The following is a 12,500-nucleotide window of genomic DNA, read 5'->3' on the forward strand; positions in this document are numbered from 1 at the left end:
TCTGATTACCTGGGTAATTATTGATCAACATTCTTAGTATACATTTATTCGTTAACATTATACATTCTAAATCCAAAAATATTAATTACCCTTATTACTCTGTTTAGATTTTGTCGGGGGTTGAATGGAGTAATGAGGGTAATTATCATTATTTAATTACCTTGAAATTAATACCCTATAGCAACGTGACACATTATCTTTACTATTATTCATCCTAAGTCGAAATAAATTAAATATTACCACAATTACTCTGTGGGGAAGTAATGGCGGATAATTATTATTACTTAATTACTTTTAATTTAGTACAATCAATTCCGAGTCGAAAGAAAATAGTAATTACTTTAATTACTCTAGTGGGAAGTAATTATGGGTCATTATTATTACCTAATTACTTTAAAATCAATACCCTACGGCAATGTGACATAGTATACATTTATTTCTTACTATAATCAATTATAAATTGAAAAAGAAATAATAATTACTATATTGGGGAGGTAATGGGTAATTATTATTACTTAATTACTTTGAATTTAACACCCTATAGCAAAGTGACAGAGTATACTTTTATTTCTTACTATATTGAATTTTAAAACAAAAATATTACTTTAATTACTCTGCTCAGGTAATGGTGGGTAATTATTACTACTTTAAAATCAATACCCTATAGAAATGTGACATGTTAATTTCTTACTACAATGACTTGTAAAACAAAAATTTTACTTTAATTACTCTTGAGGTAATGGAGGGTAATTATTATTACTTTAAAATTAATACCCTATAGAAATGTGACATTATATATTTATTTCTTACTACAATGAATTATAAAACAAACTTATTACTTTAATTACTCTGTTGAGGAGGTAATGTTGGGTAATAATTATTACTTAATTACTTTGATATTAATGCCCTATAATGAATTATAAAACAAAAATATTAATTTAATTAGTTTGTTGAGGAGGTAATGGTGAGTAATTATTATTACTTAATTACTTTGAAATGAATACCCTATAGGCAATGTCACAGATCATATAACTATTTATTACTATATTGAATTATAAAACAAAAGAAAAATATTTTGATTTAACTAGTCTGTTGAGGAGGTAATGATGGGTAATTATCATTACTTAATTACTTCGAAATTAATACCTTATAGGCAATGGCACGGATTATACATCTATATTTATTTCTCACTATAAGGAAAAATAAAACAAAAATATTACTTTGATTACTCTGTTGAGGAGGTAATGTTGGGTAATTATAATTATTACTTAATTACTTTTCATTTTTTGTAGGTATTTCGGCCATTCGGGACACTTCTGTGAATGGGTCTCCTCTTCAAAGTCCTCGTGTCATTGCAAGTACAGTTCTTGTTGACTTTGATCAACCCAACCAAGCGTACACGCTGTCTGTGATGCAATGGGCTCAATTTATGGATCACGACATTACGCATGCGCCGTTCGAAAGTCTTGGTGAGTTATTTATCTATTTTTCAGGAGCATAAAGCTAAATAATTTCATAAAGATATAATAACTATTAAACCAGATAATTATAGAAAGTAAATATAAACTAAATAGGATGGAAATAAGTATGATTAAATATCAGGTATCAAAAAACTAAAATATAGCTTCTTTGTTTACTTGCGCCATTCGAAAATGTTGGTGAGTGCTTATTTATCTATTTTTCAGGAGCATAAAGCTAAATAATTTCATAAAGATATAATAACTATTAAACCAGATAATTATAGAAAGTAAATATAAACTAAATAGGATGGAAATAAGTATGATTAAATATCAGGTATCAAAAAACTAAAATATAGCTTCTTTGTTTACTTGCGCCGTTCGGAAATGTTAGTGAGTGCTTATTTATCTATTCTTCACAAGCATAGAGCTAGATAATTATATGAAAAAGATAATGACTATAGAACCAGATAATTATAGAAACTAAATAAAAACTAAATAGGATGAAAATAAATGAAGTTAAATATCAGGTATCAAAAAACTAATTTAAAGCTTCTTTGCTTACATGTCAGAGGAAGTCGTTTTCTTTAGTGACCGCTTTGGTTCCAATGGACGAATCCGAAAGAATGTAATAGTAGTGGAAATTAGTTTAATTATTTGTTTATAGTCAGTATTCTTTTATTTTGATTATTTTTGTTTTATAAATATTAGAAATTCTGAGTGTTTATATAATTTCTTTAACCATTTCTAGTTCCAAAGAAAATGATTAGATATGTCGAGTAATTGTACGTTTTCTTTGATTAAGATCCCTTCCAAAGAGAACGGAGAAGGATTTTTTTTTAATGTTTATAATCTTTATTTGATTATTATTCCTTCCACAGGGGACAAAGAGGGTGTTAGAGTGTTTATACGTTTTCTTTAATGATTACTCCTTCCACAGAGAACGGAGAAGGCGTTGAATGTTGCGAAAATGGACGAGAAATTGCTCCAGAGTTACGTCACCCCGAGTGCGCCCCTATTTTCATTCCTCCAACGGACCAGTTCTACGCCACGCGAGGACAGAGCTGCATGAACTTCGTCAGGAGCATGACTGCACCCAATCAGCAATGTACCTTCGGTTTCAGAGAGCAGGTAAGATCCCCTAAATAAACAAATGAATAAAATAAATAAATGCTTACATATATCATAAACACTGTCGGTAGACGATCTTACATATACATATATATATACACACACATATATACATACACACGGCTAGGTGGCGGATTGGTAAAGCACTGGCCTCAAAAGCCATTGTACCTGTTTTAGATTCCCCGGTCGGGTGGAGTTAATTTGGTTTTGTCTCCTTTCAAGTGTAGCCCCTGTTCACCTATCAGCTAGTAGGTACGGGATGTTAGTCAAGGAGTTGTGACCTTGCTGTCCCGGTGTGTGGTGTGTGAGTGGTCTCAGACCTACCCAGAGATCGGCTAATAAGGAGCTCTGAGCTCACTGCCGTAGGGTGGTGTCTGGCTGTCTCGACAGAGACTGCAGCAGATCCAAGGTGAATATACATACAGTACACATATATCCACATGAACATATACACAACATACGCGCATACAGATACACATATACACGATCACGTAACAGATCCCACGTGACCTACGATGACCTATGTTCCTCCTTCGTCAGGTCAACCAATTGACCCACTGGATTGACGGTTCGAACATCTACGGTTCGACACCGGAGGAGTTCGAGGGTGTAAGAGGAACCAGACCAAGGGACGGACTCCTGAGAACTTCAGGGAATAACTTCCTTCCGGAGAATCCTGTCGAAGTTGGGGACTGCCAAGCTTCTCAGCGCGGTGCCCGGTGCTTCATTGCCGGTAAGTCTTCCTCTGGGATAATTCATTTTTTTTAGAGAGAGAGAGAGAGAGAGAGATAGAGAGAGAGAGAGAGAGAGAGAGAGAGAGAGAGAGAGGGTTTTTTTTTTTTTTTTTTTTTTTTTTTTTTTTTTTTTTTTTTTTTTCCTATGAGTTTCAGCAGAAAATTCCCTGCGTGCGCACGCATGCAGAAAATCGCTGTGAGTATGTGTACAAATTTTCTTTTTTCCATTTGTGCAAACTTTGCCTTCTCTGAAAAGTACGTACGTGCCCACGCGAGCCACCATCTGATCACTCAAGCCATTCAACTCCGATGACAAGATGTCTTGTCATTTGGTCAAATAAAACAAAAAATCATAAAACACCAAAATGTTTGATCAAACACCAGAAAAATATGACGTCAGTAGTCCTCGCTTCGCTGCGAGCGAAGCGAGGACTGACGTCATATTTTTCTGGTGTTTGATCAAATATTTTGGTGTATTATGATTTTTTGTTTTATTTGACCAAATGACAAGGAATCTTGTCATCAGAGTTTAATGGATTAAGCAAATCCGCACATTTTGTAAGTTTGGATTACATATCACCTCCAATTATTGGTCTGACGGTTGTCAAGTTACCATATCGTTAGCGAATTTATAAGTTGATGTTTAGGTGGAACTTCTTTATTGAATGAATTTTGATATAAATTGAAAACCTTGTGTGCGTATTATAGCTATCTAAAAAATTACGATGAGTGGACATCTTTATATTTACCAAGGGAATAGGTCAGGTTAGGTCTTACTGCTGCAATTCTTACCTCAAGCTCTTATCAATAAGCATTTTAGTCCCCATATACAAGTATCACAATAATAGTAATGTTGGTAACAATTTATAGAAAATTGAGAGTGGCAAACATTTTGCCAAAATATTCCCCACTCTCAATTTTACAACTAACGCACATAAAGAAAAAATATACGCCGTATGTTTTTTCTTTATGTGTGTAAAACATGTGTGCGCGCGTACATGCGCACAACTTAGAGGGAACTTTGTTTCTGGAGCTTTTCACAAAATAGTTATTCCATTATCGTGAAGCCGTCATATAACGTAAATTTCTAAAACATTCCAGGAATTTTTTTATATATTAATAAATTCATCTTCGTTTTGGAAGTTTAAGTAAAGTGAACAAAACAAGTATAACTGAATCAAATAATCCCGACAGTTACCCCCGGGCCCTTGCGTGATGCTAGGCTGCAGCTCTACCGACTAAGCTATAGGGACTAGAATTCTCCAGTCTAACTCCCGAAGAACTAAATCGACTGCTAACTGCCGTCCTAACTTGTAGGTTAGCACGGCATTTAGCAGTTGACTTGTTTCTTCGGGAGTTAGATCATTTGTAGAATTTTAATCCCTATAGCTTAGTTGGTAGAGCTTCGGCCTTGCATCATGCAAGATCCCGGTTTAAGTCCGGGGGCGACTCTCGAAATTATTTGGTTGACATAAAGGATTACAAAGGCGGAGCATGCCGACAGGAGACCTTTTGGTCCATATCTAGGTCGGATGCGAAAAAATCATAATAACAATAAAATAATAAATAAAAACTATAGTAATGTAAATAACAAATAAAATACATAAATAAATGCATACATATAGTTAAATAATATACAAACAGCTAAATAGTAAATAATAATAAATTGACATGTAACTAATAATAAATGAAAATCAAACAGACAAATGATAACAAAACAAAAACAAATAATATAAAATGAATTATAATCATTACAGCATCTTGCTTAGGTGGTTTTATTCAAGTATAACTAAAGTTATTTCAAAGTAGAATATGTTCTCATATTATTGAAGCCCTGTAGATTTCAGTTTGAGGCTTTATATTCCATTGCATTGCGGCTCCGACAGCACAACATTTTCATAAAATTTGTACAAAAAAAGGAAAATGGATCTCCTAGCTTTAAGGTTTGCCGACCACTTGTCTAGGGTGTTCCCCATCGGGCAGTGCAATGTGACATGCTATAATACACTAATTCCCTATTTCGCCCTTTCCCTTCTTTAGGAGAGTTTCAGGTGTATGGCCATTCCCTTAGTGTGCTCCTCGACTGAAAAGTTGACTGTGAGCGGAACAGTACGGTGCTGTAACCTAGTAACTCCCTAATTCGTCCTTCCCTTCTTCAGGAGATTTTCAGGTCAATTGACATTCCCCTGGGGTGATCCTCGACTGAAAAGGTGGCTGTGGGCAGAACAGTGCGGGACAGTGCCTAGTAACTAGTGACAGTAACTAGTAACAGTGCCTAGTATCTAGTGACAGTAACTAGTAACAGTGCCTAGTATCTAGTGACAGTAACTAGTAATAGTGCCTAGTATCTAGTGACAGTAACTAGTAACAGTGCCTAGTATCTAGTGACAGTAACTAGTAACAGTGCCTAGTATCTAGTGACAGTAACTAGTAATAGTGCCTAGTAACTCCCTAATTCGCTTTTCCCTTCTTCAGGAATTTTTCACGTCGATGAACATTACCCAAGTGTGGTCCTCCACTGAAGTGGTGACTGTTGGTCTATAACCTAACTCCCTAATTCGCTTTTCCCTTCTTCAGGAATTTTTCACGTCGATGAACATTACCCAAGTGTGGTCCTCCACTGAAGTGGTGACTATAGGTCTATAACCTAACTCCCTAATTCGCTTTTCCCTTCTTCAGGAATTTTTCCGGTCAATGAACATTACCCAAGTGTGGTCCTCCACTGAAGTGGTTACTATAGGTCTATAACCTAACTCCCTTTTTCGTATTTCACCTTCTTCAGGAGTTTCTCAGGTCGATGGACATTACCCAAGGGTGGCCCTCCACTGAAATGGTGACTGTTGGTCTATAACCTACTAACTCCCTTTTTCGTATTCCACCTTCTTCAGGGGACTCTCGAGTCAACGAACAGCCGGGCCTGACCGCCATGCACGTGGTATGGCTGAGAGAACATAACCGCATCGCCAGAATCATGAAACAACTTCATCCAAGGTGGAATGACCAACAGCTCTTCGAAGAGACGCGCAGGATCGTCATCGCCGAATATCAGCACATCACCTACAATGAGTGGTTACCAATCATCTTGGGTGAGTAGGAGCGGTTCCCAATCATTTATTGGCAAGTGGGAGAGGGTTGTGGTACGGGAACATTACCTACGGTGAATGGCTACCAATCATTTTGGGTGAATAGGAGCGGTTCCCAATCATTTATTGGCAAGTGGGAGAGGGTTGTGGTACGGGCACATTACCTACAATGAGTGGTTACCAATCATCTTGGGTGAGTAGGAGCGGTTCCCAATCTTTTATTGGCAAGTGGGAGAGGGTTGTGGCACGGGAACATTACCTACGGTGAATGGCTACCGATCATTTTGGGTGAGTAGGAGCGGTTCCCAGTCTTTATTGGCAAGTGGGAGAGGGTTGTGGTACGGGAACATTACCTACGGTGAATGGCTACCAATCATTTTGGGTGAGTAGGAGCGGTTCCCAGTCTTTATTGGCAAGTGGGAGAGGGTTGTGGCACGGGAACGTTACCTACGGTGAGTGGTTACCAATCATCTTGGGTGAGTAGGAGCGGTTCCCAATCTTTATTGGCAAGTGGGAGAGGGTTGTGGTACGGGAACGTTACCTACGGTGAATGGCTACCGATCATTTTGGGTGAGTAGGAGCGGTTCCCAAGCTTTATTGGCAAGTGGGAGAGGGTTGTGGTACGGGAACGTTACCTACGGTGAATGGCTACCGATCATCTTGGGTGAGTAGGAGCGGTTCCCAATCTTTATTGGCAAGTGGGAGAGGGTTGTGGTACGGGAACATTACCTACGGTGAATGGCTACCGATCATTTTGGGTGAATAGAAGGTGTTCCCAGTAAACGGAGAATACTCTGATGGACAAAATATCAGTGGACAAAACTCTAGTATGAAAAAAAAAAACAGCTTCTTATCCCGAAAATAGACAAAAACAAAATCTCATATATAAAAAAATAATAGCAACAATGTTGAAAAATAATGTCTCGGTGAACAAAAACCCAGTGTACAAAACACCAGTGGGTAAAAGTCCACCGGATAACAATCCAGCTTCTTATCCCGAAAATAGACAAAAACCAAATCTCATATATAAAAGAATAATAACAACAATGTTGAAAAATAATGTCTCGGTGAACAAAAACCCAGTGTACAAAACAGCAGTGGGTAAAAGTCCACCGGATAACAATCCAGCTTCTTATCCCAAAAGTGGACAAAAAAAAACATTCTCATATATAAAAAGAAACAAATTTGATATTGAAAATTCAAATCTCACAATTAAAACAAATAAAAAAAAAATCTCATAAAATGAAAGTCGTTCTGGGCAAATGGGAATTGCGAAGATTTTGGGGCGTATTTCTAAAACAGATCCCAATTATATTGTGGGAGTATGAATGATTCCCAGTCATTCTGAGCAAGTGGGCGAGGGATTGTGGGACTTTCAGCCGTATTTTTAAACTTTTTGTCAGTTTTTTTTTTATAACGATTTGTACCTTTTTAGAAAGTAGAATCATCTTCTTTCTTGACAAGTGAGTGAGGGTAGGTGATAGACTATGGGTAGGAGGTTATTAAAGCATTTTGATCATCTCCTCCTATCTCCTCCTTCCCCTCCTCCTCCTCCTCCTCCTCCTCCTCCTCCTCCTCCTTCTTCTCCTTGACCATCTCCAAGGGTTATTGAAGCATTTGTTGACCTCTACTTCCTACTTCCTCCTCCTCCTGCTTGACCTCCTCCTCCGTCACCTCTTCCTCCTCTTCCTCCTTGGCCTCCGCCTACATCTCCTCCTCCTCCTCCTTCTTGACCTCCCCCTCCATTTCCATCTCCTCCTCCTCCTCCTCCTTGACCACCTCCAAGGGTTATAGAAGCATTTGTTGACCTCCTCCTCCTCCTCCTCCTCCTCTTCCACAGGTCCGAGTTTCATGACATCCTTCCAGATTGGGGCCAGGCAGTTCGGTCACAGCTTCGATTATTTGCCGAACGTCAACCCCAACATGAACAACGAATTCATCACAGCTGCCTTCAGATTCGGACACACTCTTGTGCAAGGCTTCCTACAGTAAGTACGATCGCACACACACGTACACACACACACACACACACACACACACACACACACACACACACATACACATACAAAGAAGAGAAGGAGGTGACTTGTTGACCCTCTACAGAATTATGAGAAGTCCAGAAGTCCTGGACGGAAAAGACTTATCAAATTGGGATACATACCACTGGTGGTCGCGTGACCCGACCTCGCCCAGTGACCTGACTCTACCTGACCTCTCTCTTTCGCAGAATATTTGACGCTAACAACCGAGCCAGCACGATCAAGATGAGAGATCACTTCAACTCGCCTCATCTCGTCGCCCGGCCAGGCCTTCTTGACGGACTTCTTAGGGGAATGACCCGACAAGCCAGCCAGAACTTCGACTCCTTCGTTACAGAGGATCTCTCGAACCATCTCTTCCAGGTAAGTCACGTGACTCAGACTTATTCAACTGGGCTTCCATGACCTCTCGAACTATATCTTCCAGGTAGGTCACGTGACACAGACTTATCGCGCTGGGATTCCATGACCTCTCGAACTATATCTTCCAGGTAGGTCACGTGACTCAGACTTATCGCGCTGGGCTTCCATGACCTCTCGAACTATATCTTCCAGGTAGGTCACGTGACACAGACTTATCCAACTGGGCTTCCATGACCTCTCGAACTATATCTTCCAGGTAGATCACGTGACTATCACACTGGACTGCCACGGGTTTCACCAGCGACGATCGTACGTTGGAGCCAAAATGACGTCGATGGCAATATTTCATTTGTCAAATCACGAAATGTCAATTAATGATCTTCCCGTTATATATAGCGAAAGCTGAATGATGAATTAAGAGGTTGTTAGACTATACGAATATTAGACAAACTGTTAAAGTGTTCTTAGAGAAGTCTAGATCTCGTTAAGCCATTAAACTCCGATGACAAGATGTCTTGTCATTTGGTCAAATAAAACAAAAAATCATAATAAAACAACAAAATGTTTGATGATCAAACAGCACCAGAAAAATATGACGTCATATATATGACGTCATATATATGACGTCATCTTGTCATCGGAGTTGAGTGGGTTTAAGCGAAGTCATGTTCTAGTTATCCAAAATGAAAGTTGGAGGTAGGAGGATGTCTGAGGGGGAAAATAGCCCAGTGTGATACTCCCTTTAGTCTCCTTTCTTCATTACCACCGAGAGTTCGAACACAGTTCGATCCCTTCTTTCGTCACATAGCCAACACTTATGTATTACTGTTTCCTTAACCCCCATTTGCCAAGAGATCCTCTACATGACGTCATTGCTATTTTTTCCCCCGAGTTAAAAATGACATTTTGTTTTCGGATCTTAGGCTCATCCTGGACAGCATAACATAAGATTATTCTTTGGTCATAACAAAGATAATGATAGCCAAGAACAGCACCTCACAAGAAGAACTATAGATACAACAAGAACATGACCATAACATCACACCTTGATCCTCACATCACAACACCTTGATCCTCACATCACAACAAAGCTCCCACTAATAGCGTGCCATAAGATCTTTCTCTTCTAGATTCACAAGACAAACAAATCGCATCACAAGAAGGCCCCTCCATCAATAGCGCGCCATAAAACCCGTCCTTCTTAGGTCCACAGGAACATTACCTCACATCACAACAAAACCACCGTCAATAGAGCGCCATAAGAATTCTCTCTCTCTCTCTGGGGTTCAAAGAACATCAATTCGCATCACGACACCTTGATCCTAACTTCACAACAAAATCATCATCAACAGCGCGCCATGAGACTCGTCCCTCTTAGATCCACAAGAACATTACCTCGCATTACAACAGGATCCTCATCAATAGGTTCACAAGAACAATTCGCATCACAACACCTTGATCTTAGCTTCACAACAAGACCATCATCAACAGCGCGCCATAAGACTCGTCCCTCTTAGATCCACAAGAACATTACCTCGCATTACAACAGGATCCTCATCAATAGGTTCACAAGAACAATTCGCATCACAACACCTTGATCTTAGCTTCACAACAAGACCATCATCAACAGCGCGCCATAGGACTCGTCCCTCTTAGATGCACAAGAACATTACCTTACATTACAAAAAGACCCCCATCAATAGCACGCTATAAGACTCGTTCCTCTTAAGCTCACAAGAACCTTACCTCGCATTACAACAAGACCCCCTACCAATAGCACATCATAAGACCTCTCTCTCTCTTTCCTCGTTCTCGCAGACTCCTCGAGACAACTTCGGCATGGATTTGATGAGTCTCAACATTGCTCGAGGTCGAGACCACGCCATCGCCACCTACAACGAGATCCGCGAGATCTGCGGCCTCCCGAGAGCGAGAACATTTGCCGAATTCGGCGATCACATCCCTCCGCAGGTGAGAGAACAACGGGGCAGGTCCCCTCTCTCTCTCTCTCTCTCTCTCTCTCTCTCTCTCTCTCTCTCTCTCTCTCTCTCTCTCTCTCTCTCTCTCTCTCTCTCTCTCTCTCTCTCTCTCTCTCTTCTTTCTTGTCTCCTTCCCATCCTTCGCTCTCTCTCTCTTCTCTTTTTTCCTCCTTCCTCTCTCCCAACCATCTCTCTCTCTTCTCTCCCTCTCTCCATCTCTCTTTTTATTCCTCCCTCTCACCTTCTCTCCCTTCTCTCTCTCTCTCTCTCTCTCTCTCTCTCTCTCTCTCTCTCTCTCTCTCTCTCTCTCTCTCTCTCTCTCTCTCTCTCTCTCTCTCTCTCTCTCTTCTCTCTTCTTTCTTGTCTCCTTCCCATCCTTCGCTCTCTCTCTCTTCTCTTTTTTCCTCCTTCCTCTCTCCCAACCATCTCTCTCTCTTCTCTCCCTCTCTCACTCTCTCTTTTTTTTCCTCCCTCTTACCTTAGCTCCCTTCTCTCTCTCTCTCTCTCTCTCTCTCTCTCTCTCTCTCTCTCTCTCTCTCTCTCTCTCTTTCTCTTTTCACGACCTCAACACAGCCATCCCACACCAGAAGGCCGACCGTACTAACGCCCATCCTTCCCCACGCCCACAGATCATCGAACGCTTCCGGCGGATCTACGCCCACGTGGACGACGTTGACTTCTTCGTGGGCGGCCTCTCCGAGCGTCCCGTGTCGGGCGGCCTTCTGGGCTGGACCTTCCTGTGCGTCGTCGGAGACCAGTTCGCCCGACTCAGGAAGGCCGACCGGTTCTTCTACGATCTCGGCGGACAGGCCGGGTCCTTCAATGAAGGTGAGTGGGGAGGAGGAGGAGGAGGAGGAGGAAGAGGAGGAGGGGGAGGAGGAGGAAGAAGGAGGGGAGGGGGAGGAGGAAAAAGAGGAGAGAAGGCCGACCGGTTCTTCTACGATCTCGTAGGCCAAGCCGGTTTCTTCAATGAAGGTGAGTGGGGAGGAAGAGGAGGAAGAAGGAAGACGAAGGGAGGGAGGAGGAGGTAGGTGAAGAAGAATGAGGAGGAAGAGGAAGGGAGGAAGAGGGAAGAAAGAGGAGGAGGAGGGAGGGAGAAGGAAGAGAGGGGGAGGAGGAAGAGGAGGAGGAGGAGGAAGAAGGAGGAGGAGGAGGAAGAAGGAGGAGGAGGTAGGTGAAGAAGAATGAGGAGGAAGAAGGAAGAGGAAGGGAGGAAAAGTAGAGAAAGAGGAGGAGGAGGAGGAGGGAGGAAGAAGGAAGGGAGGAGAAGGAAGAAGGGAGGGAGGAGAAGGAAGAAGAGGAAGGGAGGAGAATGAAGAGGGAGGGGAGGAGAAGGAAGAAGGAGGGGAGGAGAAGGAAGAGGGAGTGGAGAAGGAGGTGAATAAGAATGAGGAGGAAGAAGGAAAAGGAAGGGAGAGGAGAAGGAGGAGGGAGGTGAGGAGGAGGAGGGAGGTGAAGAAGAATGAGGGGGAAGAAGGAAAAGGAAGGGAGAGGAGAAGGAGGAGGAGGAGGAGGAGGAGGAGGAGGAGGAGGAAGGCGAAGAAGGTAATTCTGATACATGCATTATTATATCATTATCATTATTACTATTACTATTAAGATTGATATTATTACTACCATTATTATTATTATTATTATTATTATTATTATTATTATTATTATTATTATTATTATTATTATTATTATTATTATTATTATTATTATTATTATTATT

General features: G+C 40.9%; 1 protein-coding gene across 1 annotated transcript in view; it reads left to right on the plus strand.

Annotated features, from left to right (window-relative positions):
• The window catches only part of LOC143031543 (salivary peroxidase/catechol oxidase-like), a 43,086-nt gene that overhangs the window by 28,986 nt on the left and 1,600 nt on the right, over positions 1 to 12,500 (plus strand). The window contains exons 9-16 of the mRNA XM_076195531.1: positions 1,293 to 1,469; positions 2,398 to 2,588; positions 3,129 to 3,321; positions 6,211 to 6,408; positions 8,246 to 8,393; positions 8,633 to 8,807; positions 10,626 to 10,778; positions 11,416 to 11,614. Of these exons, the coding sequence (XP_076051646.1) occupies positions 1,293 to 1,469; positions 2,398 to 2,588; positions 3,129 to 3,321; positions 6,211 to 6,408; positions 8,246 to 8,393; positions 8,633 to 8,807; positions 10,626 to 10,778; positions 11,416 to 11,614 (1,434 nt within the window). The remainder of the gene's footprint in view (positions 1 to 1,292; positions 1,470 to 2,397; positions 2,589 to 3,128; positions 3,322 to 6,210; positions 6,409 to 8,245; positions 8,394 to 8,632; positions 8,808 to 10,625; positions 10,779 to 11,415; positions 11,615 to 12,500) is intronic.

This window comes from Oratosquilla oratoria, chromosome 12 (assembly GCF_046742065.1).
Source record: "Oratosquilla oratoria isolate Oo_2021 chromosome 12, ASM4674206v1, whole genome shotgun sequence".
In the NCBI taxonomy this organism is placed as follows: Eukaryota; Metazoa; Arthropoda; class Malacostraca; order Stomatopoda; family Squillidae; genus Oratosquilla; species Oratosquilla oratoria.